The sequence below is a fragment of the Pistacia vera genome, unplaced genomic scaffold, assembly GCF_008641045.1.
Source record: "Pistacia vera cultivar Batoury unplaced genomic scaffold, PisVer_v2 Contig430, whole genome shotgun sequence".
Classification (NCBI taxonomy): domain Eukaryota; kingdom Viridiplantae; phylum Streptophyta; class Magnoliopsida; order Sapindales; family Anacardiaceae; genus Pistacia; species Pistacia vera.
The window spans coordinates 81,816-108,971 of NW_022196258.1; the positions used below are offsets into that span (position 1 = coordinate 81,816).

The window sequence follows — 27,156 nt, forward strand, 5'->3', positions numbered from 1 at the left end:
TTCTAAACCAAGAAAGTAGGCGCATGTAAACAATTTCACTTAGGGTGCCATTGAGACAGCAAGGGTAAATATAATTCTGATAGTGGCAAGTTTGATAACTGGACTAAATGTTTCAAAATAGTCCAAACCAAGGGTTTGTTGAAAACCCTTTGCAACCAACCTAGCTTTATACTTTTGTAATGACCTATCAACATGAAACTTTACTCTAAACACCCATTTATTTCCAACAATATTCATATCAGGTGTTTTTGGGACAAGGGTCCATGTCTCATTCTTTATTAAGGCTGTAAACTCATCCTTCATAGCTGTTCTTCACTCAGCACTAGCAAGGGCTTCACTTACTGAAGCAGGTTCAGGTTGGACAGTTAATGGCTTTAACACTACAAGAACTATTCTAGACTTATCAGCAAGTTTGGCTCGAGTAAGCATAGAATGTGTGTTGATAGATGATTCAGGTTTGGATGAATGTGATGAAGGATGAGAAGATGTAGCAGAAAGCTTATATGAGGACAGATCAACTACAAGTGGACAAGAAGTAGTCTTTGGTGATGATAAAGAGGAAGTGGTAGCTGTTTCTATGGATAATGTAGGATGTAGAGACATAGCTAGACAAGAAGTGAAATCAATTGTAAGAGAATAATCTGAACTAAACTTGGAAGACAGATTCGAATTACTAGTAAAACTAGTGATAAAGAAAAGGATATTGGTGTTTGAAAGGCTGAATTTGACTTGGTAGTAAAAGTTGCAGTAGATACTAATTTAGAATCTGTTACTATAATTGGTGAGGAGGATTGAGGAGATGAAGGACTTGGTGATTGAGACAACAACACAGGTTGACATGAGGAAGAAGAGTTAGGATAATTAGAATTAATAGAGAGTAGAATTTGCTTACCAGTTGCTGTCGAGGGACAAGTTGAAGACCAGGGCACTGCTGAAGAAACATTGCTGGTTGAATCAATTGCAATGGGTACAGAGGCAAAAGGAAAATTGAATGTAGTGGGAGCAGATGATGAAGAAACATGTTTAGATTTTGAGGACTGAAAACTAGTAGCAAAGGGAAATTGTGTTTCATTAAATTGAACACTAGGTGTGACAAAGAGTTTTCCTTCAGCAGTGATACATTTATATCCCTTATGAATAAGTCTATAACAAACAAAGACACATTTACAAGAGTGAAAGCTAAGTTTATGTTTGCTAAAATCTCTCAAGTAAGGAAAACAAGCAAAGCCAAAAACCTTTAAGGATGAGTAAAGAGGTGGTCTACCAAATAAGACTTGATAAGGTGATATAAAATTCAAAACTGAGCTAGGCATCCTATTTATTAGCAAGACAACAGTTTCAAATGCAAACCACAAAAAATTCAAAGGCATGGATGCTTGTGCAAATAAGGTCAAACCAGTTTCAGCAATATGTCTGTGTTTTCTCTCACTCCATCCATTTTGTTGATGGACATACGCACAAGAATGTCTAAACTGAATTCCAACATTAGTAAGATGAGAAACTAACCCCTTATATTCACCTCCTTGGTCAGATTGTAAACACTTGAGTTTGTAATTAAATTGTCTCTCAACCAAGTGATGAAATTTAATAAACACCGAATTAACCTCAGCTTTAGTTCTTAATAGAAATATCCAGTTGAATCTACTAAAGTCATCAATGAAATGAATATAATACTTAAATCCATCAAAAGATGATATTGGAGCTAGCCCCCAAACATCACTATGTACAAGTTCAAGAGGTTGAGAAGCTCTAGAATACAAATAGAAAAACTGCTCCTATGTAGCTTTCCTAGTTTGCAGGCATCACAAGAAAAAAAAGAGGAATCAGACTGTGTATGATTAGGATGAAGATGAGACAAAATTTTAGTAAGGACATCAGAATGGGGCTGTCCTAACCTATTATGCCAGAGGAATGTATTAGCATTATTATGACTAACGTGAAATGCTGATGATGTAGTAGTTAACATGGAGTGTTTATGATCAGCATTTGTAGTGTTCAAAACATTTTCAGAATTGGGAATAATGTATGTACTTAAATTAGCACTAATCAGAGAAGTGGCAGGAGTACAATCAAAACTTAAATTCTCAGATTGTTTAAAATGTCCAATATCAGTATTTTCAGAATGCAATGAATGCAATAAAGTGGTAGAATTCACAATTTTATTATTATCAGTATTTGCAGAATTCAATAGAATGACATAATTATGTCCACTATCTGTACTTAAATGATCATTCATCAGAGAAGACACAAAAGTATAGCCAGAATATGAAGTTCCATTCACTAAGCAGGAATTTGTATTAACAAAGCAAGTATTACAATTATGATAAGTATGCATAATACATTTATTGAGATTCAAAGTAGCATTGCTAGATATACATTCTGAGATGTTTTATTACTACCTAATGAATTATGACCAACTGAAGAAACAAAGGCTTTTGAGTTCAAACTGATGGGAATAGTTTTCATAGGAAAACTAGATGAAGTATTAACAGTCAGAGAAGGTGATGGCATACTAGAGGGAATGTGTAACTGATACAAGCCAGCTTTAATTCCTCCCTACAATAGTGATGTTCTAGTATCCTTGTCCTTAACAAGCCAACAATCAGAGTTAAATTCCACAACTACATTATTATTTTGTGTAAATTTTGAAATATTAAGAAGATTCTCAGTTATTTTTTTCACACACAAAACATTTTTCAAGTATAAACACTTAGACTGCAGAGAACTGGGTAACAAGGTAAAGCCAATAAGTGAAATGTTGAGAGACTCACCATTGCCTACTTATAGTTGATCGAGCCCCTCATAATTCTTATTGGTTGCTAGCTGGTTAGGATCAGAAGTAACATGGTTAGTAGCACTTGAATCCATGTACCAGGCTGGATCAGGTGTGTTGGCAGTAGGGACAATTATAGGTATTATGGTATTAGGAGGGTGAGATGGATTCTGATGAGTTGCAAAATAGTTCTGGTTTGGTGATTGAGTAGAAGGGATAGTCATAGGTGTCATGGAGTGTGGATAGTGTAAAGGAGTTTGATGAGACACAAAGTAAGCTTGGCTAGGTGACTGCATTTGTTGACTGGGAACTGAAAAACTATGTTGCTGTGAGCCTTGTTGCTGAGTAGAGAAAGAAGCATTGGTACCTTCTTGTTGCAAATTGGTTCCAAAAGAAGAAATGCTAGGCTAAAATGCTTGTGAAAGGCCACTAGCAGAATTAGAGTTTGGCCGAGAACTAAAACCAAACTAAGGTGATGAAATCCCAAACTAAGCAGAATTCACACCATACTGAGACAAAGAACCAGCATTAAATTGTGGAGGAGCTCTATTATAGGTCAAATTATACCTATGGTAGCACTGAATTGCTATATGACCAATTTTACTACAGACTTGGCAGATTGGTTCACCTTGACCAATACCTGAGCCTCTTCCTCTTCCAAAGGTGTTGTAACTAGGTGCTCTAAAGGATGGAAAAGGAGCACTAAAAGATCCACCAAACTGATTATGATGTCTAGCAGAGAAATATGGATCCCCATGAATAGAAGGTGCATAAGCTTGATAAATTGCTGCAAGAGGCAGATTATGACCCAAAGTCATCATATTGTTGAGTGCATTTGGAGTTCCAGTTACATCACCACTTGCATTGGTAGATCTTTTCATAGCAGCAGAGTGTACAGATTTGCCACCAAAATTATTGAGAGAAACTAAATTGATTGAGCTATTAGAAAAATCACCAGTATTAAACTTTTCAAGTCTCATCTCATACTTTTGAAACAGGAATTGAGCTTCCTGTAATGTCATTGAATCAAACTTAGATTCGATTGGAGATGTCAAATTAACCACAGCAGCATCAAACTCTGGCCCTAGTCCACCCAATACATACTGAAGAAGATCTTCATTAGTTATCACTTGACCACTAGAGGACAAACTTTCAGCAATCCCTTTCATTTTCTTAATGAATTCATTTACACTCATACTTCCTTTTTGATTGTTTTGAAGTAAATTCTTCAAGTAAAGTGCTCTTGCTTTGGAATCGATAAGAAATTCATTTTCAAGGCTATACCAAATTTCAGAGGCAAACTGACATTTGGATATATGATTGAACATACATTTCGAAATAGGCCAGGAGCCAAGTTACAAGAAGCTTATCCGTCTTTTTCCAAGCTATATAAGCTGGATTAATTTTTCCTTTAGTTAGGTTTTCTTTAAACTTATTTTCAATTAATTCAGTAGAACAATCAATTTCTGAAGCAATCAAGGGTTCAGGACAAGGAACAAAACCTGTCAAATGTTCCTCCAATTCATGCGCTCCTACGGCTGATAAGACTTGCAACCTCCAGAAGCAGTAATTGTCTTTGTAATTATCCCTTGTAAGCTTCGGACTCACTACTTGTAGGCTAAATGAGAAGATTAAAGGTTGAGAAGAGTTCAACAGTGAAGATTGAGCTGAATCGAGGACTATCTTCTCCATGTTATTGTCGGACTGAAAATCAGAAACCTTAGCCATGGATGCTAGTTACAGGCTCTGATACCATGTGAGATTTGGAATAAAATTGAGAGAAAATTGTAAGTTGAAATTCGTAGATCTGTATTTCTTTTTATGTAAAGTAATAAACTGTAGTTAACCTCTCTTTTATATGAAATGAGAGAGATGACAATGGTAAACACAAAAACGACACCACATGGATTTAATAGACAAATTACAGTCTTGACCTTTTGACCTTTTTTCTTTCTTTGGTCAACAGACATTAGTTTAGTAAGTATCAAGATTTGAATGTTTTTATTTGTTCCCTTCTATCCTCCCTCTTTACTGAAGTGGAGAGGCAATGTAACAAGTTGGTAGAATGATTAGTAGAAAGGCTGGCTTATTCTACTTTGCATTTTAGTCGTCAATGACTCAACATGTGCACATTTGCTTGACATCTGCAGCTATAACTTGTGAAAATGGATTCGTTAGCCAGTATTAATGATGGAATTTAAAATAAAGTTTTGGTTGGTTACGTTCTTTAAAATTTAATAGTTGATATCATCTCTATTGGGGTAAACTTGGTGAAGCGTAAATCAGTCCAATGGAAATGGTGTATTCATATTAAAGCTGGGCAAGGACCGGTCCCAAGCAGGCCCAAGCCTGGGCCCGTTTGGGGCTGGTCCCAAATGGGACCAGTCACTCATGGGCCTGGGACCGGTCCTATGGGCCTAGGACGAGTCATAGGACCGGTCCTATGGGCCTGGAAATTTTTTTTTCCCCCTCGATTTTTTTTTATATTTTGGGGGCAAAACAAAATTTTGTAAGGGATTTTTAGTATTTTTTAGGGGTAAAATTTATAAAATTTATAAATTTTTTAGGCGTGGAAGATTTTTTCTTTTAATAAATTTTGTAAAATTTCCTTTTAACCCCTATAATTTATGTTTATTTTAAAATTTATAGGGGGTTTTATGCAATTATATAAAGGATTAAAACAAAAATGTGTAAAAAATTTTGGGCCCGGGCCTGGGACCGGAGGGCCCAGTAGAGGGCCCGTGCCCTCCTCCTTAGGCCTGGTCCCAAAACGGTCCTAGGACCGAGTTTTGGGATTGGGCTTTTGGGCCCAGTTCCAAATGCCCACCTCTAATTCATAAAATACATAGGGTGGTATTTATGTGAATGAAAGTGTATGTGCTTCCTTTTACAAATTATATATCACTTTCCAAATCATTTTTACTGTTTGAAAAGCTTTGGTGTCAGGTTTGGGATGCTTTAGTCAACTATTCAGTTTAACTTATGTTATTTTTAGTCTTTAAAATAGATTGTGAGCTAGATATTAGCTGTTTAAAATTGACAGAGTTGGGGAACTATCAGGTTTGGGTAGAGATCTTTTATCTTTTTCCCTTCAATTTTATATTAACTAATTTCTTGAATTTTTTTTTTTTTTTTTTTTTTTTTTTTTTTTTTATGCCAAATTTTATGGTTGAAACAAGTACCCATTGTTTTAAAAACCGGATCGAAGGGTAACCCGCTCTGATGGCCGAGTCATAGTTCAACCGGTTGAACCGATGGTTTGACAGGTTTAACATATAACAAAAACACCCCTGATAAATACCATCATACCCTATAAGTTTGAAATCTAGCAAATGACAGGCTATTCGCAAGTATATGAAATCATGCAAGTAATAAAGCTCGAGTAAACGAGTGTTGAATCCAAAGAGAACTACTTACCAAGTACCAAACTAGTATATCTTATTGCTATTTGATGAAACAGAATTTTAAGATTGAATTTAATGAAAAAGAATATAAACTAAAAACTAAATAAAAGCAGAATTTTATAAATACTTTGGTAGAGAAATCAATATGACTAAACCTAGGGCACAGATTTCACACCAATTTAATCATATGCATTGACAATTATTGCTAACCGAATTAAGCTTATTCTAAAGGCCAAACTCCCTAATATTCCACTAACTTTCTCTCGAACAATTAACGAATTAACCCTTAAGCAACAACCCAAAATATCTCTAAGTTGAATTTAGAAGCTAAGAGATCATTAAGTTCTATGGAATTTACCAGAGCCTCACAGATCGCGGTAACCTATCTCTAGCGTTCGCTCAATCTATGGTTTTATTACCTTAGACTAATCAGGTTTCATCTCTCGATCTCAACCCAACCCATAAAATCATTCAACTCTCAGGCCCTTAAGAATTGAAAGCATTATGCACAATAATAAAACTTAGAATTAAAAGCTCAATAAGAATTAACAACAATTTAAGTCAATACATGTTCATAAAGTGCGCTAAATCTTAGCCCTAGAAAAGATATTTAGTTCAAGAATACAGTAATAAAAACAACCATTGTATTTAATAACATGAGTTCAAGAAAGAAAAATAGAAAAACTTCTCTAATTTGTGAACGAGAATCGCAAGAATTCCGATCTCCAAAGTAGTAGCCGTTCTTTCTCCTCCTTCTGTAATCCCCTTTAAAACTACTTAAAGACCCTTATTTATAGTACTAGGGTTTGGAGGTTACTCAGAAAAGAATTAAATGCCTTCACCCATTCAAATTCGGACTAGGAGAATGTAATAACTTAAATAGGCCTGTGATCCATCGCTGTGATGATAAGAACCGTCGCTGCAGCGATCGTTCTTTCTGTCCAATGAGTCTGTGATATTCAGAATTTGGTAAAGTAATCACACAAACTTTGTAGCTCTCTGAATAAGCTTTCCAACGCCTCAAGAATCGTTGAATTCCGATTTCTACAGCTCAAGTTATGATCCAAACAGCGAAGCATGCCCATCTTGAAGAATTTCCAAATTTTACGTTATATTTTCTACGCGTTACAACTTTGTCTTTTCAACTCCGATTTTTGTACCGTTTGTTCCTACTCGTCATAAATTCCATCGACGTCATTCTTTTTCCTTCACATATTGGTTTGAACCTGAAAATAAAATACACCCGTGATCCCATAAAAGGTATTTATGAAATAATTAATTCAAATTCCAAAATTTAAACATATTTTTCCACAGATAATCAAATTAAATCATTAACAAAATATATATTTTCAAGCTCTTATCAGCAAACACAACCCTGGCCAATGTAAATTAGCGATCGATTGGGAGAGCAACGGCGACACACCAGGGAGGGTAGCTCAGATGATGGAGAGGGCGAATCAGCAGCTAGCAAGTAGAGACATCGCCGGAAAATGGCAGATCGGTGGTGGAAGTCAATGGTCGCAGTGGCTTTTTTTGGTGAGATGACTGGATCTTCGTGAACGACGACAAGGGAGCTTGGGAGAAGGTAGATCGGTGGCTGATAAGAGTATCCCTTTTGTGAGTTTTAGTGAAGGTGATTTCAGTACATATTTATTAGGGTGTTTTTAGCACCTCCAGCTTCGTCAATAGCTGGCACACAATATTCAATTGCAAACATGTTTTAAAATGCCATGACATTCAATTCTTTGTTTCTGTGATATGGATTCATCGGTTAACTGAGTTTACTTGTGCTTTCCTCGATTCCTCTATATTGACCATAACATTTCTTTCTTATGATGAAAATAGTTAAAGGACATGGCTGAGAGGCTTCCCTTGGGAGCAGTACGGAACATCAAGTCACCTACCTTTACTTCTTTTGGTTCCAGTCCTGCTTCCAACGATATACCTAATGTTTCGCTTGACCAACTGACTGTTTAAACAGCATTTCCAGAACCGGAGTCCAATGGATCAAACAATCAGTTGCTTTCTAATGGGTCTAGCACTGCCAGTACTCGCACTTCAGGTCATACCAGACAGGGACATTTGGAAGCAGCAACACGAAATGGGAATAGGACGAGAGAAGGTGAATCACGTAATGATAATGAATGGGTGGAGCAAGATGAACCTGGTGTATATATAACACTTACCTCCCTCCCCGGCGGCGTCAAGGATCTAAAGCGAGTTCGCTTCAGGTAACACTCATCTCTCTATGTTAAACAAATGTTCAATTTTCCTACTTTGCTAGGCACCCTTGACTTTAAGAGTATAATGTTAATGCAGTCGGAAGCGTTTTAGTGAGAAACAAGCGGAGCAGTGGTGGGCAGAGAACAGGGCTAGAGTATACGAACGATACAATGTACGAATGATTGACAAGTCAAGTATAGGCATCGGGAGCGAGGACTTGGCTCATTAACACACCATCTTATAAAATCGTCTGTAAATGTAATGGTAATGGTCTTTCTTGATTTCGACACCATTTATAGGGAGTTCATATTGATCAAATTAGATTTGCTTTCCATCTGTTATAAAATGGGTAGGTCGAAGCAAGATTGGTATAAAAACAGTGAGAGTTAAGAGGGATGGCCTCGATTTTTTTTAACATTTTTCCCTATTTGATCCTTGTGGTGGGGGCAGTTGAGGGTGAGAAATGTAAATTCCTATTAGGGTTCCATGTAAATTCATAAAGCAAAAAATGCACATGCTGAGTTCTTCTTTTACCTGGTGAATCACATGAGTTGAAGCTGTGAAAGAATCTGGCATTGTATATTAATATGTGAAAGCAAAAAATGCACATGCTGATTTTTTTTAATTGTTTTCTGAAAATCGTTGGGTCGTTTGAGATTTAACAATCGGAAATTAGAATATTAGGCTTTATTAGCATTGATAATTGTTAAAATACATAACCTTATTTAAATATTTTCGTATAAAAAGTTGTAAGATTTATTTTCTTTAGTATTTGTTAATGGCATTCGATGCTGCAATTTGTACCTAAGAATTCTCATATAATAATAAATAACCCTAAAAAATTTAGGAGATGAAATAAGTTAATTCATACTCGGGTTATTATCATAAACTACTCCTAAGGAGAATAATTTTACTCGTTCGTTGTCCATTCTACTGGAGAATTATTGATGCCACATTTTGGGACCATTTGGTGTGAGACCACATTATCTTTTCCGACGGCTAATGGAGTCGTTCACATGTGAAGTTCATGGTTGTTCTTATTACTCTTATAACAAAATTAAAGATAAATAGAACAAACTAAAATAAACTGATACAATTAGTTTATATGCTGAATTTATACATATAAAATTACTTTTATTAGAATGGATGATCTGACACGCATACCCCACTTCATGGTTGTTCTTATTCTGTTGGAAAAATCCAATCTACATGACATTCTAAATCCTCACCACACAATAATTTATAATATTCAAACACTTGGAGCTAACTAAATTAATTAAAGCTTACATACTAACTTCTCACTCTGTTTCATTTCAGACAAATCCTCCGTTGATGCTCCTTGAGCGATCATCTTCTTCACCTCTTTTTGAAACCTCATCATACTTGATTTCGGCAAGCTTATCGGAATCAGAATCCCATTCTTCCCATCCTTTCTTTGAAACTTCATGCAAAAACTAATCAACGACATAGCTCCCGCCGTCCCACCATACACCGGCTTCCCCCATCCAAAGTCAACCTCTGCAAGCCCCGAATTCGCCAGATTCGAAACGATGAAGTTCTCCACATTTGTGTACCGGGGCCGCCCCTTCATCACCATCAAATCCGCCACCGACCTCAAATACTCTCCGCTCATCTGCGCCTTCGCCCTCTTCACCAACTCCACTGCATACCCCAGTCCACTGCCACACAAACTCCCCGCCTTCGCACATGCGGCGGGGTATCCAAACGCATTCCCGTAATAGCCCTGAGGACGAGGTATTCCACTGCCCTTGTTTCGGATGCTCGTTATGCAAGAAAACCGAACGGTCTGGTTATGGTCGAGTTGAAGAGCAGCCGTTCGACATGTCCATAAGCAAGCTATTGTTATTTCGAATGTGGAACTGTTTTTGAGGCGGGGAGGAAGGTGGTTGCGGAGGGAGGAGATCTCTTCAGGGCCGAAGAAGAAGGATTTGTGGTCGAGATCGTTGGGGTTAGTGGTGTGAAGAGTGTCGTTGGAATCGTCGAGCTGTTCGTATTCGTGGTGGATGTGTGTTATGCGTGGTGGATTTCTTGCATTCAAGAGGTGTCGCTGCCATACTGGGGTTACAGATGGTGTTGGTTTTCCTTGTGCCATTTCTTCCATGGCGTTTAGGAATTGGACTAAGCCGTATCCATCGCACATGGTGTGGTTTAAACGTAAAGCAAGGATGAATCCTCCACATAGCAAACGAGTCACCTGTAAAATTAAGGATGTTGGTATTTAATATGAAAAAATGAAGAGAAAAGTCGACTTGAAGTCTTTGTAAACTCACTTGGATAAGCAACAGTGGACATCCAAGGATGCCGTCAGAGCCCGGAACATTATACAAAAGCTCATCCAAACATGGAAATGGCGGATGAATTTCGTCACCAAGTTCATCAAGTGAGAAATTCGCATCAGCCTCAATGAACAAAACCCCTTCGCCATTGCAATCCACCAGAAGCTTCCGATTTTCCCCTTCCCTCAGCCTTCCAGCCAAAGGGTAATAAAACACAAGCGTTTTACTCAGTGCTTCTCTGATAACCTTCACTGGATCTCGCCCTTCCATTGCAGGCGAAGGATGATTATTCCTGTACAAGAATATCACCGGAACCTGAAACCTGAACCCTTCTTGATCATCTATATCTGAAAGTTTCTTCACTTCTTTTGGCGTCTGCTCTGCGGGAACGATCAGTTCCGGGGCCTGCCGGGTTACTTTGAAAGATTGGGAAAATTTTGATGCCATTGTTGAGTTGATTAATTGATAGCTTGAGTAAGGTTGAGTGTTCAAGGACTTTGAATACGAGGGGTTTTTTGCTTAGGTATTTATAGCTAATAGAGTGGTGCTAGCGACCGTCCGTGTACACCTTGTTCACTTATTTAATGGTGTGCAACAGCTATCGCAGATACGTTTCTTATTAAAACACCTTCTAGTTAGTATAATCATGTAACAATAATTACATGTGAAAAATGTGTTTCAGATGAATCTTCACCGAGACTTCTTTCTCTATGGTTGAGAATGAATAAGGCAAACTGAAAAATACATCAGAAATGTCTTAACAACGTGCTCTATTAACTTAAGTTTACAGCAGCAAATCCACCCTTGTGTTGTTCAGATGGTTAGGACGAATTATGAATAATGTAGATATGCGCATGATCTTAGGTTTAATCCTCTATTGAAACATTCTTGATTTAATGGCCACCATATCAGCGGAGATTTGTCGAGTTGTGCATAAATTGTCCATGACAATGGATTGTTGTGCTAGCTTGGTTTTATATTCCTTTTATTAGTTATGGTTCAATGATTGATAAAAAATATAACGTTACTTCAAACCCTAATAAATTCATTTATATATTTAGTTGAGCTCTTCTATGGATGTTTGTTATTCTAAAACAGAATTTTTTTCAACAATGTCTACTAATAGTTTACTCATACTAAATATCTATTACTAAATTGAAAATTATAATATTTTAGTGGCAAAATGCTAACATTGCACCTGATAATTAATTCTTTTTTTTGGAAACCATTGAACACCTAACAAGATCAAAGGAATATATAAACCATAATATTATAGTGATAGGTGAGCTCAATGTTTAAATCTAAGAATTCAAAGGAGGGAGTAAACTTCCTTGATCATTGAGCCAACTCCTTGGCGTTAGAGAATTAATTCTTATATATACATATTTTTTTTATTTACATTGTGAGAGATGAAAATTGTTGACGGCAATTATCTGTGGGCGTTTCTTAAAAATGGTAATAAATATGTGGCATAGACTACATAATTTGACCTGTCTTCAATATGCTAGCTCTTGAGGTAACTTTACATCAACATTTTGTTCAATTTGTTGAAGATATTTTTTTCTTTTGAAATAATTGAGTGAAGGGTCCTACTATTTATTTCCTAGCATTAAATTTTTTTTTTTTCCAACCAATCTCCCAAACAGAAAACTCAATATTAAGGGCGTAGGGAAGTGAGAAATAAAATTGTGGATGACAATTAATATTGTTTGGCATTTCTTAATCATAATAATAATAATAATAATAATAATAAGATCAAACAATATGCAAGACACAAGAGTAGATAATGAAATTGCCTTGCCTTCACAGTTGATGTCCTCTTTGATGTAGCATTTCGTCTACATTTTGTCGAGTTCTTTGAACTTGTTTGTATAATTAAGAGTCTTATAACAATCCTTTGATTAGACTCGCAAAGAGGTACCCGTTTTGGCAGGTCAACGGGTACCCGCATCAAACAGACAGATATGGGTATCCGTAAAATTTACCCATACTCAGTCTGTACGTGAAAAATGCGGGTGCGCCGGATAATGCCTGAGGTACTCGCATTTTATTTAAAAAATCATTAAAAAATTAAAACCCTAAAATCATTTTGCCAATCTCTCTCACACACAGACCGATGCCATATTTCTCTCAATCTCTTCTCTCAATCAAGCAAAGAAGAATTGGAAGGGTGAAGACTAAAGAAGAAGAAGAAATATGAAAAAGTGGAGAGGGAGAAAAAGACGAAGAAGAATTGGAGAGAGGGAGAAGAAGAAGACGAACTGAAGAAAAAATATGCAGTGGGGAGGGAGAAAAAGATAAGAAGAAATGGAGAGCGAGGCAAGAAGAAGACGAATATGAAAGTGAAATATGTGGGAGTAAAGAAATAAATAAGAGAAAAAAGCTTAAAAAATAAAAAAAATTGGAGAGGAAAAATTTTAAAAGGCAAAATAAACAAGTGACCCGCAGATCGACCTATGCCTGCCTGTGTGGGTACAGGTCATGCATTTTCTCGACCCGTGAAATTTTTTGACCTGTAGACCCGTGCCCATTTTATTTGCTATCCGACCCGTACCTACCTGGCCCGCCCGTTTGCCGGTCTGGCTTTGATTATCAAACAATATAAATAAGTGTAGAGAAAAATTATCTGAGATTCGCACACACTAGTGCCAACGCCAGTATGCGTACTGCTGGACGTGCTAGTCTGCCTGCATCTGCAACAGCGGCATCTTAGGTGGTTTTTTCCTGGTTCGTTGGCCCTTTTTCTGTCATTTCTTATTGTTTGAATGTTACCAAAACACAAGGCATAAAAAAAAAAAGAATTTAATTAATTTTTTTAGTTTGATGCCTTGGGCTTTTGGCATTGAGAGTGGAGTCTTTGTCTTTTCGGATCGAGGGGAGTGGTTGTTGGTTTTTTTTGTAGCCTATTTGGGCATTGTCTTATGGCTTTCTTTGGTTTTGTTTCTAACCCAGGGTATGTCCCAAGGTAGGAAGGTTTTTTTTTTTTTTTTTTTTAATGTTTTTACATAGTCTTGTATAGGTTATTTTTTTGGGTCATAACCTAGGGGATTGTCTTGTGGTAGACTGACTGCCTTTTATTGGTTTTTTGTACCTTTTTTTTCTTTTTTCTAATGAAAGCTTATTAAAAAAAAAAAATTATCTGAGATTATCTCACTTGTTTTGAGGTAATAGCTTTACGTAGTATATGAATAATAAATATCATTATATAGAACAAATACATCATCCCTACAACTCTTGACCAGAATAACTAAACATCAGAATGTCATATTTGGAGAATTATATGTATATGGACAACTCTTAACGAGAATAACTGAACATCTGGATGTCATATTTGGAGAATTAAATATATATATAGAGTAGAACCTTTGTATAGTCATAATATTTGAACTAATTAAATTTATTATTATAAGGAGGTTATAATAGAGGTGCAGGTACAAGAATTATTTTTTTAATTTCTTATTTTATAATTCATATTTTAATAGTATTAAGATTTTAATTCATTATTTTAGTATCATTATGATTGTACGGAAATGGATATCAAAGAGTCGCTGTAAAATTAAGTGATCAGATTCGACAACTTCACTATACAAATTAAATGGAAATTAATGTCTTCCTCAGGAATGCAAATGAGCAAAAAATCGTGTATGTTTTAACTGAAAAAGAAATCATTACTAGAATTATACAAGAAGAGGAATGAGATAATCTTGAGGATGATAGTATGAAAACACCAAAAATTTTATGTCAAGAAGCTCTAAACATGCTTGAGAGCTAGAACTATTTTGGTTTCAATAAGAAGATGCCCATGCTAGTTGTTTATTATGTAACCGCAAGATAAAAGATGTGGTAACAGTTTTAAAGTATAAATCGTTATCCCAAACAACTTTAGATAAATATTTTATTTCCTTGCAAATCTTTAATGTAACATAACATATATTTATTATAATATGCGTATAATTATTACTATGGAGATGTAAGTCCCTTAAGACAGAACTTACAAAAATTATAACTTATTACAATGTGAAATTTATTCTTATCTATAACTGACTTAAGTTGGGATCGAAAGTTTTTATAAGTATATGAAGATTATTCTTATATAGGATATCAATAAATAGAGGTTCTAATATATATATACACACACTCAGAGCCTGCATAACCTGAGAGCCGAATTTATGTCATAGAAAACCTCCATTCTTGTTCCTTGAGTCATCTTCTTCATCTCTTTTTGAAATCTTTCCATTGTCGCTTTGGGCAAGCAAATCGGCATCAGAATCCCAGACTTTCCATCCACGTCTTTGAACTCCATGCAGAAGCTAATCAATGATATAGCCCCAGTTGGGCCTCCATACACAGCCTTTCCCCACCCGAAATCAACTTCCTTAAACCCAGAATTTTTCACATAAGAAACAACAAAATTCTCCACATTCGTGTACTTAATTCGTCCCTTGATCTCCATAAGATCCGCCACAGATCTTATATACTCTCCACTCATCTGAGCCTTCGCCGCCTTCACCAACTGCACGGCATATCCCAATTCCCTTTTGCACAAAACTTCTGCCTTCGAACAGGCCGCCGGGAATGCAAATGCATTGCCGTAGTAACCCTCAGGCAGATGAAAGTTATAGCTTTTGTTTCGGACGTTGATCAAATATGAAAGACGAACGATCTGTTTGGGGTCTAGCTGAAGAGCAGCCGTTCGACATCGCCATACAGAAGCTATTAATAACTCGAATGTCGAACAGTTTTTGAGGTGTGGAGGAAGGTGTTTGCGGAGAGAGGTGATCTCTTCGGGGCCAAAGAAGAATGATTTTTCGGCCAAGTCGTTAGGGTTTGTGTTTCTTATTGTGTCTTTGGAGTCGTCGAGCTGTTCGTATTCATGGTGGATACATGTTATACGTGGTGGATTTCTTGAAGTTAAGAGGTCTCGTTGCCAAACAGGCATTGTTCATGGCTTCGGTGCTTCTTGTGTCATCTGCTCCATCGTTTTTAAGAACTGCATCAAACCGTATGCATCGCACAGAGTGTGGTTCCAGCGTAGTGCAAGAATGAATCCTCCACATTCTAGATGAGTTACCTGTCAATGATGAAAACCAAAAGATTTTAACATTGTATTTATGATAAAATCTTATAACTATTTTTTCAACTAATAAGTTACACATTTTAGAAAACATCGAACAAACTAAAAACTCGTATACTTGGATAGACAACAGTGGGCAGCCAATGATATCATCCGAGCCTGGAACAACATACAGTAGCTCATCCAAACATATAAATGGTGGTTGAATTTCAGGGCCAAGCTGATCAAGTGAGACATTAGCATCAGCCTCAACAAACAAGACCCCTTTACCATTGCAGTCTACCAGAAGCTTTCTATTATCACCTTCCCTGAGCCTACCAGCAAAAGGATAATAAAACACAAGTGCTTTACTTAGTGCTTCTCTTATCACCTTAACGGGGTCTTTCCCTTTCATTGCAGATGATGGATTATTCCTATAAAAGAATATAAATGGAACTTGAAACCTTATGCCTTCTTGATCATCTATATTTGAGAGTTGCTTTACTTCATTCGGTGTCGGCTCGGCAGGAACGATCAGGTCCGGGGCCTGCCGTGTCACTGAGAAAGGTTGCGATTGTTTTGATGTCATTTTTGAGATAACTGATTGCTTGGCTAAGGATTGGTTGTGTTTCAAACTTGCCTTTGAGGTTTTCTATTTATAATAGACAATGGAACAAATTAATAAGGCAAACGAACAAATTAATAAGGCAAACGAGTTGGGAAGAAAGACAGTGGAAGAGGAAACGAAAATGATAAGAAACAAATAACATGTGAATAATTACACTATTTAGAGTCCCAAATCGTTCTCACGGGAATTCAAATTCTTGAAGAAAGATAATCATTCCTTTCAGAAAGTGAGAGTACCGAACCTTGTCCCTAGTATATATCATTTCATTCATATCTCAAGCCAATACTTGCACATCATTTATATAATTAAATTTAAGATTCATAATAGATTAGAAAGAAAGGAAAAAAACATCAGATGTAACATGAAAACACTTGCTTCTGACATAGGTGATGCGATACCTTCTTAGTATTTTCAGACGTAGCACAAGAATTTTTTTTTTTTTTTTTTTTTTTTTAAGAATATGTTGAATATTGAACTAATACAATGTTAAGCTATATGCCTCCTATCTTAAGTGTTTACGTGAGAAGACAACTTGCAATGTTATCAGAGTCAAAGTCCTAAAGTTCGAATTCCCATATTGAGCTAGATTAAAAAAAAAAAGATGAAAAAAAAAAAATCCATATTCAACTTTATAAAAGACAACGAAAGTTTCATGTGAAGGGTTTTATTAGACTAATATGGTGTTGAACAATCACCTATTAATTTAACTTTTTAGGTGGGATAATAATTTAACATCGATAAATAGACAAACATGATCGGGTGTGTTTGTTTTAGTATTTTGAATAGTATTTTTGAAAAAGTAAGAGTTGGGTGGTAAAACGAGGTAAGATTTGAAAATTAACAAAAACATTGTCTTAAGTTTGTTAATTTACTAAACACCCCTATAATAAAAATATTAAAAATTATAAAAACACTTCCATCCACCCATTAAATACCAGCAGCCAGCCATCACTGCTAGAAGGTGGCTGGAGTGGTCGTATCGACGCACGACCTACTGGATATGATTGGTTGTGCACTGAAATGACCTTTTCCAATCAGATCCACTGTGAATCTAGTAGAAAAATGGCAAATTTACGGCTAGATCTAGCCATTGACGGCCAGATCTGATCGTGTTTGGTCATCAACGACCAAAGATCTGGCCTCTGGCTGTCAATGGCCAAATCTTTCGTTGTAAACCTGACCTTTTCCGGCCAGATCCACAGTGGATCTGATTAGAAAAAGTTATGTCGATGCACTACCGGCTAGCTCTAGCTGATAGTGTGCCATTATATCAGATTCTGACCACCTTCTGCCAGTAGTGACTAGAATCTGGTAAATATGGGTGGATGGATGAGGGTATTTTTGTCAATTTTTAAACTTTTTTTAGGAGATGTTTAGTTAAATTAACAAACTTAAGAGGTTTAAAAATAATTGAATAAAATATAATAGTATTTTCAGAATAACAAATGTATATTTTGGAAATGATAAGAATAGAATAAGGTAAAAATAGGGAAATAAACGCACCCGAAGTATTTTCCAATGCTATTTCTTTTCTATTATTCATTAAATCATTTATCTAAATTTATGCAAAGACAAAGATAATGAATGGTTGCTTCTTTCTTCTAGGAAATAAAAGTAAATAAGCACAAGCTAGAATTTACTGGGTAGCCGACAGGATACAAATAATATGTGGATGGAAATGAAGTCTTCATGGAGTGCGATGTGAGCTAGCCATCACACTGCAATTTCACAGGACAAACAGTGTACGTAATATAATCAAAACCACATAAATGGAACCTGCAATATTCACGTTTTCTGGTATATTAATTTCATTTCACTACTTTGAATCAATTCATTGAACATAATGTAATTGGACATGTGATTCCAAGAAGACAAAATTAAGTTCACAGAAACACATCACTTTTTTACCACATATGGGTGCCGGAGACTGGAAGAAGAAATAGATATTGAGAATGTGTTATGTGTGCTTGAGAACAGTGTTCTAGGCTAAGCATTTTAAAGAGGATCTATTAAAGATCTTACATGAATCTGAGAAGTTTCCTTCTTTAGGTATTTATACTTGGAAGTTATACCATGTCAAACAGTAATATTTATTGGTGATTAAACAAAGCTTATTTAGTTTTATTAAGAGTCTAATTTAATTTGTTAGTCTCGTTAAAATAGGATTTGTCATAGTTTGTGATAAGTTTAGTATTATAATTTTTAGTTCAAGTAGATTAATTAAGATTTGACTCCTACTTAAAGAGTGTACTTGTCAAGGGTTTGGTTGGGATAAAAGGAATGTACGTTTTATTTGAGAAAGGTTAAAATAACTGTTTGGTAGGTTATTTGAAAAAAAAAAAAAATGTTATTTTGAAAAACTATGTGAATAGGATAGGATATGATTAAATCAAATAGGATAAGATTTTGAGAATGTGATTGGTATAATATTTAAAAATTATAGCTAGATAAAAATATAGAATAGTTGTTTAGTACATTTTTGGAAAACATTTTCTGAAAACATTTAGATTATTTTTAACCTCCTACATTTATTAATTTAGTTAAACACTTTCCACAATAAAAGTTTATATATTAACAAAAACACTTTCACCCACCCAAGCCACCATCACACAGTAGTCAGCAGTCGCCTGAATGATGCAAGATAGCTGGATCTAGCCAGTCGTGTGTCGATCTAGCCTTTTCTGATCAAATCTATCATGGATCTAGTTGAAAACGACCAGATTTATGGCCAAAATCTAGCTGTCGTTAACAACCAAAATATGGCATTTGTTAACGACCAGATCTCTAATCGTAGATTTAGCCGAAAATGGCCAAATTGGTGTATGACCGGCCAAATCTGGCTATCATGTGTCGTTTCAACGTTGGCAGTTGACAGTGGCTTGGGTGGGTGGTTGTGTTTTTGTTAATTTATAAATTTTTATTATGAAATGTAATTGTTTTTAGTTAAATAGAATTGGAAAAATGTTAGAATAGGATAATAGAAAATAAGTTCCACCCACTTTTCATTTTCAATAGAATCTTAATTGATTTGAATTGATTTTAAAAATAATGATTCCAATTAATACGTAAACAAACACATATTCTATTTTTTAATCTAAATAGGATAATAGAAAACTGATTGAAAAGAGTGAAATAAACAGGGGGAATAAGTCTCAATTGTATCCGTTTGAGTTGACATCATTTTATTTTGTAATTTTATATTTTTTATGTTTTCCTACAATATCTAATTATTATCATGTGATAATAGCAAAATAAAATTACATGTGAAAAATATGATTCAAATAAATTTTGGCCAAGACTTCTTTCTTTGTGGTTAAGAAAGAAAGAGACATATACACACATTGTTATAAGTACCATGCAATGGTGGAGCCAAAATTTTGGTTTGAGGAGCTGATAAGTTGCATAATTTGAGTGTTTTTAGGGTTGTTTTGATGTTAGTTTAGTTAACTTCTCATTTGTTTCCTTTGTTTTGATGTTTGTTTTTGTTAAGTTTGAGATATGAATGGTTACCTATTGATTTGGATAACTTTTTTTAGGCTTTGATTAAGTAGATTGGAGCATTGGAATGAAATTGGGACTTAAAGCTTGAAGAAGTTGAAATTACCTAACATTCCTGAAGGCCACGGCCATGCCATGGTAGTTCACCATGGCCATGGTGGAACAAAGAGAAAACAAACAGACTAGGAAGCACCACGGCCTAGGCTGTGGTGACTTAAATTTGGCCACGGCCAGGGTTGTGGCGGAAACTATTAGCGCATTTTTATCAGTTTTTCTTTCCTTTTTTACTTAGGACTCTTTTAGGTATTTAAGTATAATTGAGATCAATTGTCGAGGGACAAATTTTGCATATTTTGAAGAGGAGAATATGCATACTTGTGGCTTGAAGACTGGAGATCAAATTTAAGAGTTTGATTTTTATTTATTTTCAAGTCTGATTATGTTTTCTTTCTTCTCTATTTCTTTTTTTGTTCTTAGGATGGAGTAAATCTCTTTTGTTAGGGAATGATGAAACTCTAATTGTGTTTTGAACAATTTTTATTCTTAATACCAGATTTATGTTTATGAATTTGTGCAAGAGTTTAGGTTTAATGCTTTATGAATGTTGGATTGATTCAATTACCTTGATGATGTTTCGAATAGAGAAGTTAGGGCTTATTGCTTAATTCATATTCATAATTGTTCTATGGGAATAACATTGCACAACATATTAAAACTAGAAGTAATCGAATAGAGATTCTAGGATTAATTTGTGGTCCATCTAATTCATAACTGAATATGGCGAATTAGTCGTAAGAGATTGATGAATTTATGCTTCTTAATTTCAGAGTAATCGAATAGGGATCTGTATTAAGTTGAATATTATGCCTGAATAAGGATAATTGGCCTTAGAAGAATCCTACCAATTCATAGCACAAACGAGTATTAAGAGTGGTTGTCAAGCATAATTAGGGGGAAATCTGTACCCTAACTTCATTAATATTGCAAAGTTCATCACATTATTTATTTTTTTAATTTAGTTATTTTTATTCGGTTACTTTTAGACTCTAAGATTTCGTTTTCTCAAATAATGTGTAGGTAGTTTAGGTAATTACAAATATTCGCTTTGATCTCTGTGGGACGATACTCAAACTCATCACTTTATTACTTGAACATGACTAGTGCACTTGCTAAGGTTGATTTAGTCACATCAAGTTTTTGGAGCCGTTGACGGGGATCATCAGATTGTTTGTGATTATTTTAAGATTACTTGTTACTTTGAGATTTTTTTTTTTTTTTTTGTTTTTTTGTTTTTTTTTGGAAACCAATAGGTGTTTCTGCTAGTGTATGACTAGAATCTCTGGAAAGATTTTACTAGCATTTGATCCTAAGATAGAGTGCACTTTTCACGCAAGAAAGAGAGCAATCAAAAGGGAGATCATGGGTGATCACGATAACCAAAATGATGGAACACCACCAGCAACTCGTACATTGCCATCTCTAAATGGAGCAACATCGAGCATTTGACGACCAGTGATCAATGCCAACACCTTTGAGATAAAGCCAACAATCATCCAGATGATTCAGCAGTCAGTGCAGTTTGGTGGTTTGGCAGATGAAGATCCAAACTTACATATTGCAAATTTCCTGGAGATTTGTGATACTTTTAAGCACAATGGAGTTTTTGACGAAGCTATAAGACTAAGATTGTTCCCATTTTCATTGAGAGACAAAGCTAAGAGCTGGTTGACCTCATTACCAGCAGGCTCGATTACAACCTGGGAGCAAATGACACAAAAATTCTTGAGTAGGTATTTTCCTCCTGCAAAGACTACATAATTGCGTAATGATATTACTATGTTTGTGCAGGTGGATACAGAGTCACTATACGAAGCATGGGAAAGGTTCAAGGACATGCTCCGAAGATGTCCCTACCATGAATTATCGGTTTGGCTGTAAGTCCAGACGTTTTATAATGGTCTTAATAGTGAAGTTCGAAATATGATCAATGCTGTTGTGGGTGGTATTTTAGGTAAGAAGACACCAAAACAAGCTTATGAATTGCTAGAGGAAATGACTTCAAACTCTTATCAATGGCTGATAGAGAGGTTGCCTGTGAGAAGAACGTCGGGTGTTCATAACATAGATTTTATCATAGCTTTGGCAGCACAAATACAGGCATTAAATAAGAAGATTGATGGACTTCAAATGCAAAACCTGCAATAGTTGCTTCTATGTGTGATTTTTGTGGCGAAGATCACCCTAACCATGAGTGTCAATCAGGTAACATGTTTGCTGTTAATTCTATGCCTGATCAAGCTAACTATGTTTCAAATTTTTGCAGGCCCAATAATAATCCATACAGTGAAACATATAATCCAGGGTGGAGGAATCACCCAAATTTCTCTTGGAGTAACAACAGTCAAATGAAGCCTCCAACACCAGGTTTTCAATCTCAAGAGAAGAAATCAAATTTAGAGGAGATGATGGCAAAGTTCTTGAGTACTACATAGACAAGAATTCAGAATCAAGAGGCTTCCATCAAGAATTTAGAAGCTCAAATTGGCCAATTGGCCAATGTCATTTCGGGTAGACAACAAGGGCATTTACCAAGTGACACGGAAAGGAACCCAAAGGAGCAATGTAAGGCCATAACCTTGAGAGATGGAAAGGTGATTGGTGAAGAAGAATCACAAAAGAAGGCAAAAAGTGAAGCAAAGTTACCGGTCTCTATTGAAGAAAAGAAAGCGAATTCAGAAAAAGACACAGAGACTAAGGTAAAAGAAATTGCAAGAGGTAAAGGAAAAGGTACGTCAAATTATGATTCTATTGTTGTTGAAAAAGATGTATCTAAATTTCCTTATCCCGATAGAATTAGAAAGGATAAACTGGATCAACAATTTTCAAAGTTTTTAGAGGTCTTTAAGAAATTGCAAATAAATATTCCATTTGCTGAAGCTTTAGCACAAATGCCTAGTTATGTAAAGTTTTTAAAAGACATCCTTTCTAACAAGCGGAAGATCGAGGAGCATGGAATAGTTATGCTCACTGAAGAATGCAGTGCCATACTGCAAAATAAATTACCTCCTAAACTAAGAGATCCAGGGAGTTGTACTATACCTTGTGCATTAAGAGATTCATTCTTTGATAAAACATTGTGTGATTTAGGTGCTATTATTAATTTAATGCCTTTATCAATTTTTAGGAAGCTAAGACTTGGAGAAGTGAAAGAGACGAACATGTCGCTCCAACTTGTTGATAGATTAATCAAACGACCTAAAGGCATTGTTGAAGACATTTTGTTAAAGGTTGACAAATTTATCTTTTCGGTGGACTTCATAGTTCTTGATATGGAGGAGGACTGGGAGTGCCTCTAATTTTGGGACGTCCATTTTTAGCGGCAACTGGTGCTCTGATATACGTGCAACAAGGAAAATTAATTCTAAGACTAAATGATGAAGAAACAATGTTTGATGTCCATAAAGCGATGAAAAATCCTACTTCATTTTATATTGAATCTTGTTTTAACTCTGACAGTTTTGGTGGGATTGTAGGTGATCACAGAGAAGAAGTTTTGCAGAAGGACTCTTTGGAGAGATGTCTAATGGAGTCAAGCACAACAGAAGATGAAGACCCGTGCTTGAGAGAAGAAGCTGAAGCGTTAGAGAAAGAATCTCTGACTGATAATAATGTGGAGCTAAAGGAGGATTTGCATAAGACCCCTAATGAGGCTCCTAAACTTGAGCTTAAACCTCTTCCTTCACATTTAAATATGCTTTTCTAGATAAAGATGCTTACCCTGTGATTATTTCTGCATCTTTGACAGATTTGGAGGAGAAGTCACTGCTAGACATTTTGAGGAAGCACAAGAAGGCGATGGGATGGACAATTACTGATATCAAGGGAATAAGCCCTTCTATCTGCATGCATAAGATCCTCATGGAAGAGAATTTCAAGCCAACAATACAACCGCAAAGGAGATTAAATCCATGCAAGAAGTAGTACAAAAGGAAGTTGTAAAATTACTTATGCAGGTATTATTTATCCTATCTCTGATAGTAATTAGGTTAGTCCTGTGCAAGTAGTGCCTAAGAAAGGGGGGATGACTGTGGTGAAGAATGAAAATAATGAGCTTATCCCCACTAGGATGGTCACTAGATGGCGTGTGTGTATAGACTATAGAAGATTAAATTCTGCCACTAGAAAAGACCATTTCCCATTGCCATTTATTGATCAGATGTTAGAGAGATTAGCGGGTAATAAATTTTACTATTTTCTTGATGGCTATTCTAGTTATTATCAAATTCCTATTGCTCCAGAGGACCAAGAGAAAACAACATTTACTTGTCCTTATGGCACATTCGCTTATCGACGTATGCCATTTGGTTTATGTAATGTGCCAGCTACTTTCCAACGTTGCATGATGTCAATTTTCTCTAACATGACTGAAAAATTTCTGGAAATTTTCATGGATGATTTTACGTTGTATGGACTAACCTTTGAATCTTGTTTGCAAAATCTTGCGTTAGTTTTACAGCGTTGTGAGGAATCAAATCTTGTGCTGAATTGGGAGAAGTGTCATTTTATGGTACGAGAAGGTATCGTGCTTGGACACAAGATCTCTAAGCGAGGGATTGAGGTTGATAAAGCAAAAGTGGAAGTGATTGAAACATTACCTCCTCCAACAACGGTTCGAGCAGTCAGAAGTTTCCTTGGCCATACAGCATTTTATAGAAGATTTATTAAAGATTTCTCAAAAATTGCAAAACCCCTTTCTAATCTTCTTGCCAAGGATATAAAATTTAACTTTCGTTCTGAATGTTTGCAGGCCTTTAATTTGCTGAAGGAGAAGCTAGTGACAACACCAATAGTGGTCACACCAGATTGGAACAACCCCTTTGAAATCATGTGTGACGCGAGTGACTATGCCATCGATGCTGCTCTCGGTCAAAGGAAAGACAAAATGTTTCAGGGCATATCCTATGCCAGTCATACCTTAAATGGTCCACAACTAAACTATACAACAACCGAGAAAGAATTACTAGCAATGGTTTTCGCATTCGAGAAGTTTAGATCCTACCTCATAGGCACAAAATCAATAGTCTACACAGATCACGCAACTCTACAACATCTCTTTGCTGAGAAGGAGGCCAAACCATGCCTTATCGGATGGGTCCTTCTACTTCAAGAGTTTGATTTGGAGATTAAAGATCGAAAGGGGACAGAAAATCAAGTTGCTGATCATTTGTCCCGACTAGATAATTCAATCCTTGAAGAGGGAGATATTAGTGCAGAATTTCTTGATGAGCAAATTCTATCTCTTGACTCTTCTTTTTCTAAATCTCCATGGTTTCCTGATTGGGCTAATTTTCTTGCAGGAGGCTGGATCCCAAAGCATTTTACATTCCAGCAAAGGAAGAAATTTTTGGCTGATGTCAAATATTATTTATAGGAAGACCCTTACTTGTACAAACTATGTGCAGATCAAGTTGTTCGAAAATGTGTGCTGGAAGAAGAGAGATTGGATCTGTTTTGAGTCATTGCCATGATAGAGAAACCGAAGGGCATTTAAGGGCAAATCGCATAGCGGCAAAGGTGTTACAATAAGGTTTTATTGGCCCACTATGTTTCGGGATGCTCAAAGGTATGTATCCTCTTGTGATCGTTGCCAAAGAATAGGTAATATTTCTAGGAAAAATAAGATGCCTTTAAATAATATATTGGTATGTGAAATTTTTGATATTTTGGGTATTGATTTCATGGGACCGTTTCCATCATCGTATGGAAACGCTTTTATACTTATGGCAGTAGATTACGTTTCTAAATGGGTGGAGGCAATTGCCACCAAAACTAATGATTCTAGAACAGTACTCAAATTCCTTAGGCGGAATATTTTCACTAGACATGGAACTCTGAGGGCAATCATTAGTGATGGTGGGAAGCATTTTTGTAATCACCAATTTAATGCACTCTTAAAGAAATATGGAGTCACACACAAGGTAGCCACTCCCTACCATGCCCAAACTAGTGGTCAAGTAGAGGTCTCTAATAGAGAGCTAAAACAAATTTTAGAAAAGGCCGTTAGTGCCTCTAGAAAAGATTGGGAGATAAAGTTAGACGACGCTTTATGAGCATATAGGACAAACTTTAAAACACCTATAGGTATGTCACCTTATAGGTTAGTATTTGGAAAAGCATGTCACTTGCCTGTAGAATTAGAGAACAAAGCCTATTGGGCTACTAAATTTTTGAATTTTGATGTGCAAAGTGCAGGTGTTAAACGTCTTTTGTAGGTAAGTGAGCTAGATGAATTTCGTCATTGGGCATACGAGAGTGCTAGTTTGTACAAGGAGGAGACAAAGAGATGGCATGATAGGCACATTGTGAAAAGGGAGTTCGAGTCGGGACAACAAGTTCTTCTTTACAATAGTTGTCTTCGTCTTTTCCCAGGAAAGCTGAAATCAAGATGGACGGGTCCATATGAGGTAATTCAGGTAACACCTTTTGGAGCAATTGAGATCCACCATGGAAAGACAGGTGAAACGTTTAAAGTTAATGGACATCGCTTGAAGCACTATGTTGGAGGATGTTTCGATCCAAACACGTTGTCCGTCCAGTTTCTTGAATGAAAAAAGTGGAGAAAGTCAAGCTAACGACTCTAAATTAGAACTATCAATTTCTTTTCTTTTCTCTCTTCTACAATTATTTTATTTTTGTTTGATTTTGTTTTTATTATTGTTTTGTTATCGTTGGAACAAGGAACAAGTTTGGGGGAAGCTTAAGTGATAGAAGAAGAAGACAATTTTGAGCAGAATAAAACATGGGCTACCTTGTGTTATTTTACACAGCCGTGGCCATGTTAAAAGATAAAAAGCTTGCAGATTCCAGCCTGTACCATGGGCTACCCCATGTCATTTTACACAGCCGTGGTCATGTTCCAAAAAAAAAAAAAAAAAAAAATCTCGTCTTTTTCAGGGAAGTTTTTCATTTTCCATATTTTCTATTTTGGTTTTTGTTTTTCATGCATTGAGGACATTGCATTCTTTAAGTTTGGGAGAGTGAGTAGTTTGATTTATGTTGAATTGTTGTTTGGTTTGTGTTGCATTGTTGATAGTCTGTTTCTTTTGTTTGGTGGGTGTGTTTTTAGGAAGTGTTTAGTTTATTTGTGTGTGTGTGTGTGTGTTTTTTTTTTTTTTTGTTTATATTTTGTATTTGTTGCATGGTGGTTATTATGCTTGTGCTTTTGATACAATCCCGAACGAAACTTTTTGATATCCCCAAAGAAAAAAAAAAATTGCTTT

General features: G+C 35.9%; 3 protein-coding genes, 1 non-coding gene and 1 pseudogene across 4 annotated transcripts; 2 read left to right on the top strand and 3 right to left on the bottom strand.

The window, feature by feature from the left end:
- The first annotated feature begins 8,031 nt into the window (after nt 1-8,031).
- Nucleotides 8,032-8,791, top strand: LOC116143437 (protein Brevis radix-like 4). Its single transcript, XM_031428906.1, has 3 exons — nt 8,032-8,095; nt 8,159-8,408; nt 8,497-8,791. Exons 1-3 carry the CDS (start codon nt 8,032-8,034, stop codon nt 8,627-8,629), a joined length of 447 nt encoding a protein of 148 aa, XP_031284766.1. The 3' UTR covers nt 8,630-8,791.
- An 885-nt stretch (nt 8,792-9,676) lies between these two features.
- LOC116143617 (methanol O-anthraniloyltransferase-like) lies at nt 9,677-11,191 on the bottom strand. Its single transcript, XM_031429077.1, has 2 exons — nt 10,692-11,191; nt 9,677-10,615 (listed from the first exon to the last, which is right to left on the bottom strand). The coding sequence occupies exons 1-2, from the start codon at nt 11,142-11,144 to the stop codon at nt 9,677-9,679; spliced, it is 1,392 nt and encodes a 463-aa protein (XP_031284937.1). The 5' UTR covers nt 11,145-11,191.
- A 3,632-nt stretch (nt 11,192-14,823) lies between these two features.
- On the bottom strand, nt 14,824-16,377 carry LOC116143575 (annotated as a pseudogene).
- Nucleotides 16,378-21,433: 5,056 nt separating this feature from the next.
- Nucleotides 21,434-26,484, top strand: LOC116143438. Its single transcript, XM_031428907.1, is given in 7 exon segments — nt 21,434-21,600; nt 21,725-21,810; nt 21,888-22,033; nt 22,369-22,663; nt 23,410-23,515; nt 23,852-25,289; nt 26,149-26,484. Coding segments are annotated over 7 exon segments (2,574 nt in total).
- On the bottom strand, nt 21,693-21,798 carry LOC116143639. The gene has a single exon (XR_004130151.1). It is a non-coding gene; the product is annotated as a small nucleolar RNA R71 (small nucleolar RNA).
- Nucleotides 26,485-27,156: the final 672 nt, after the last annotated feature.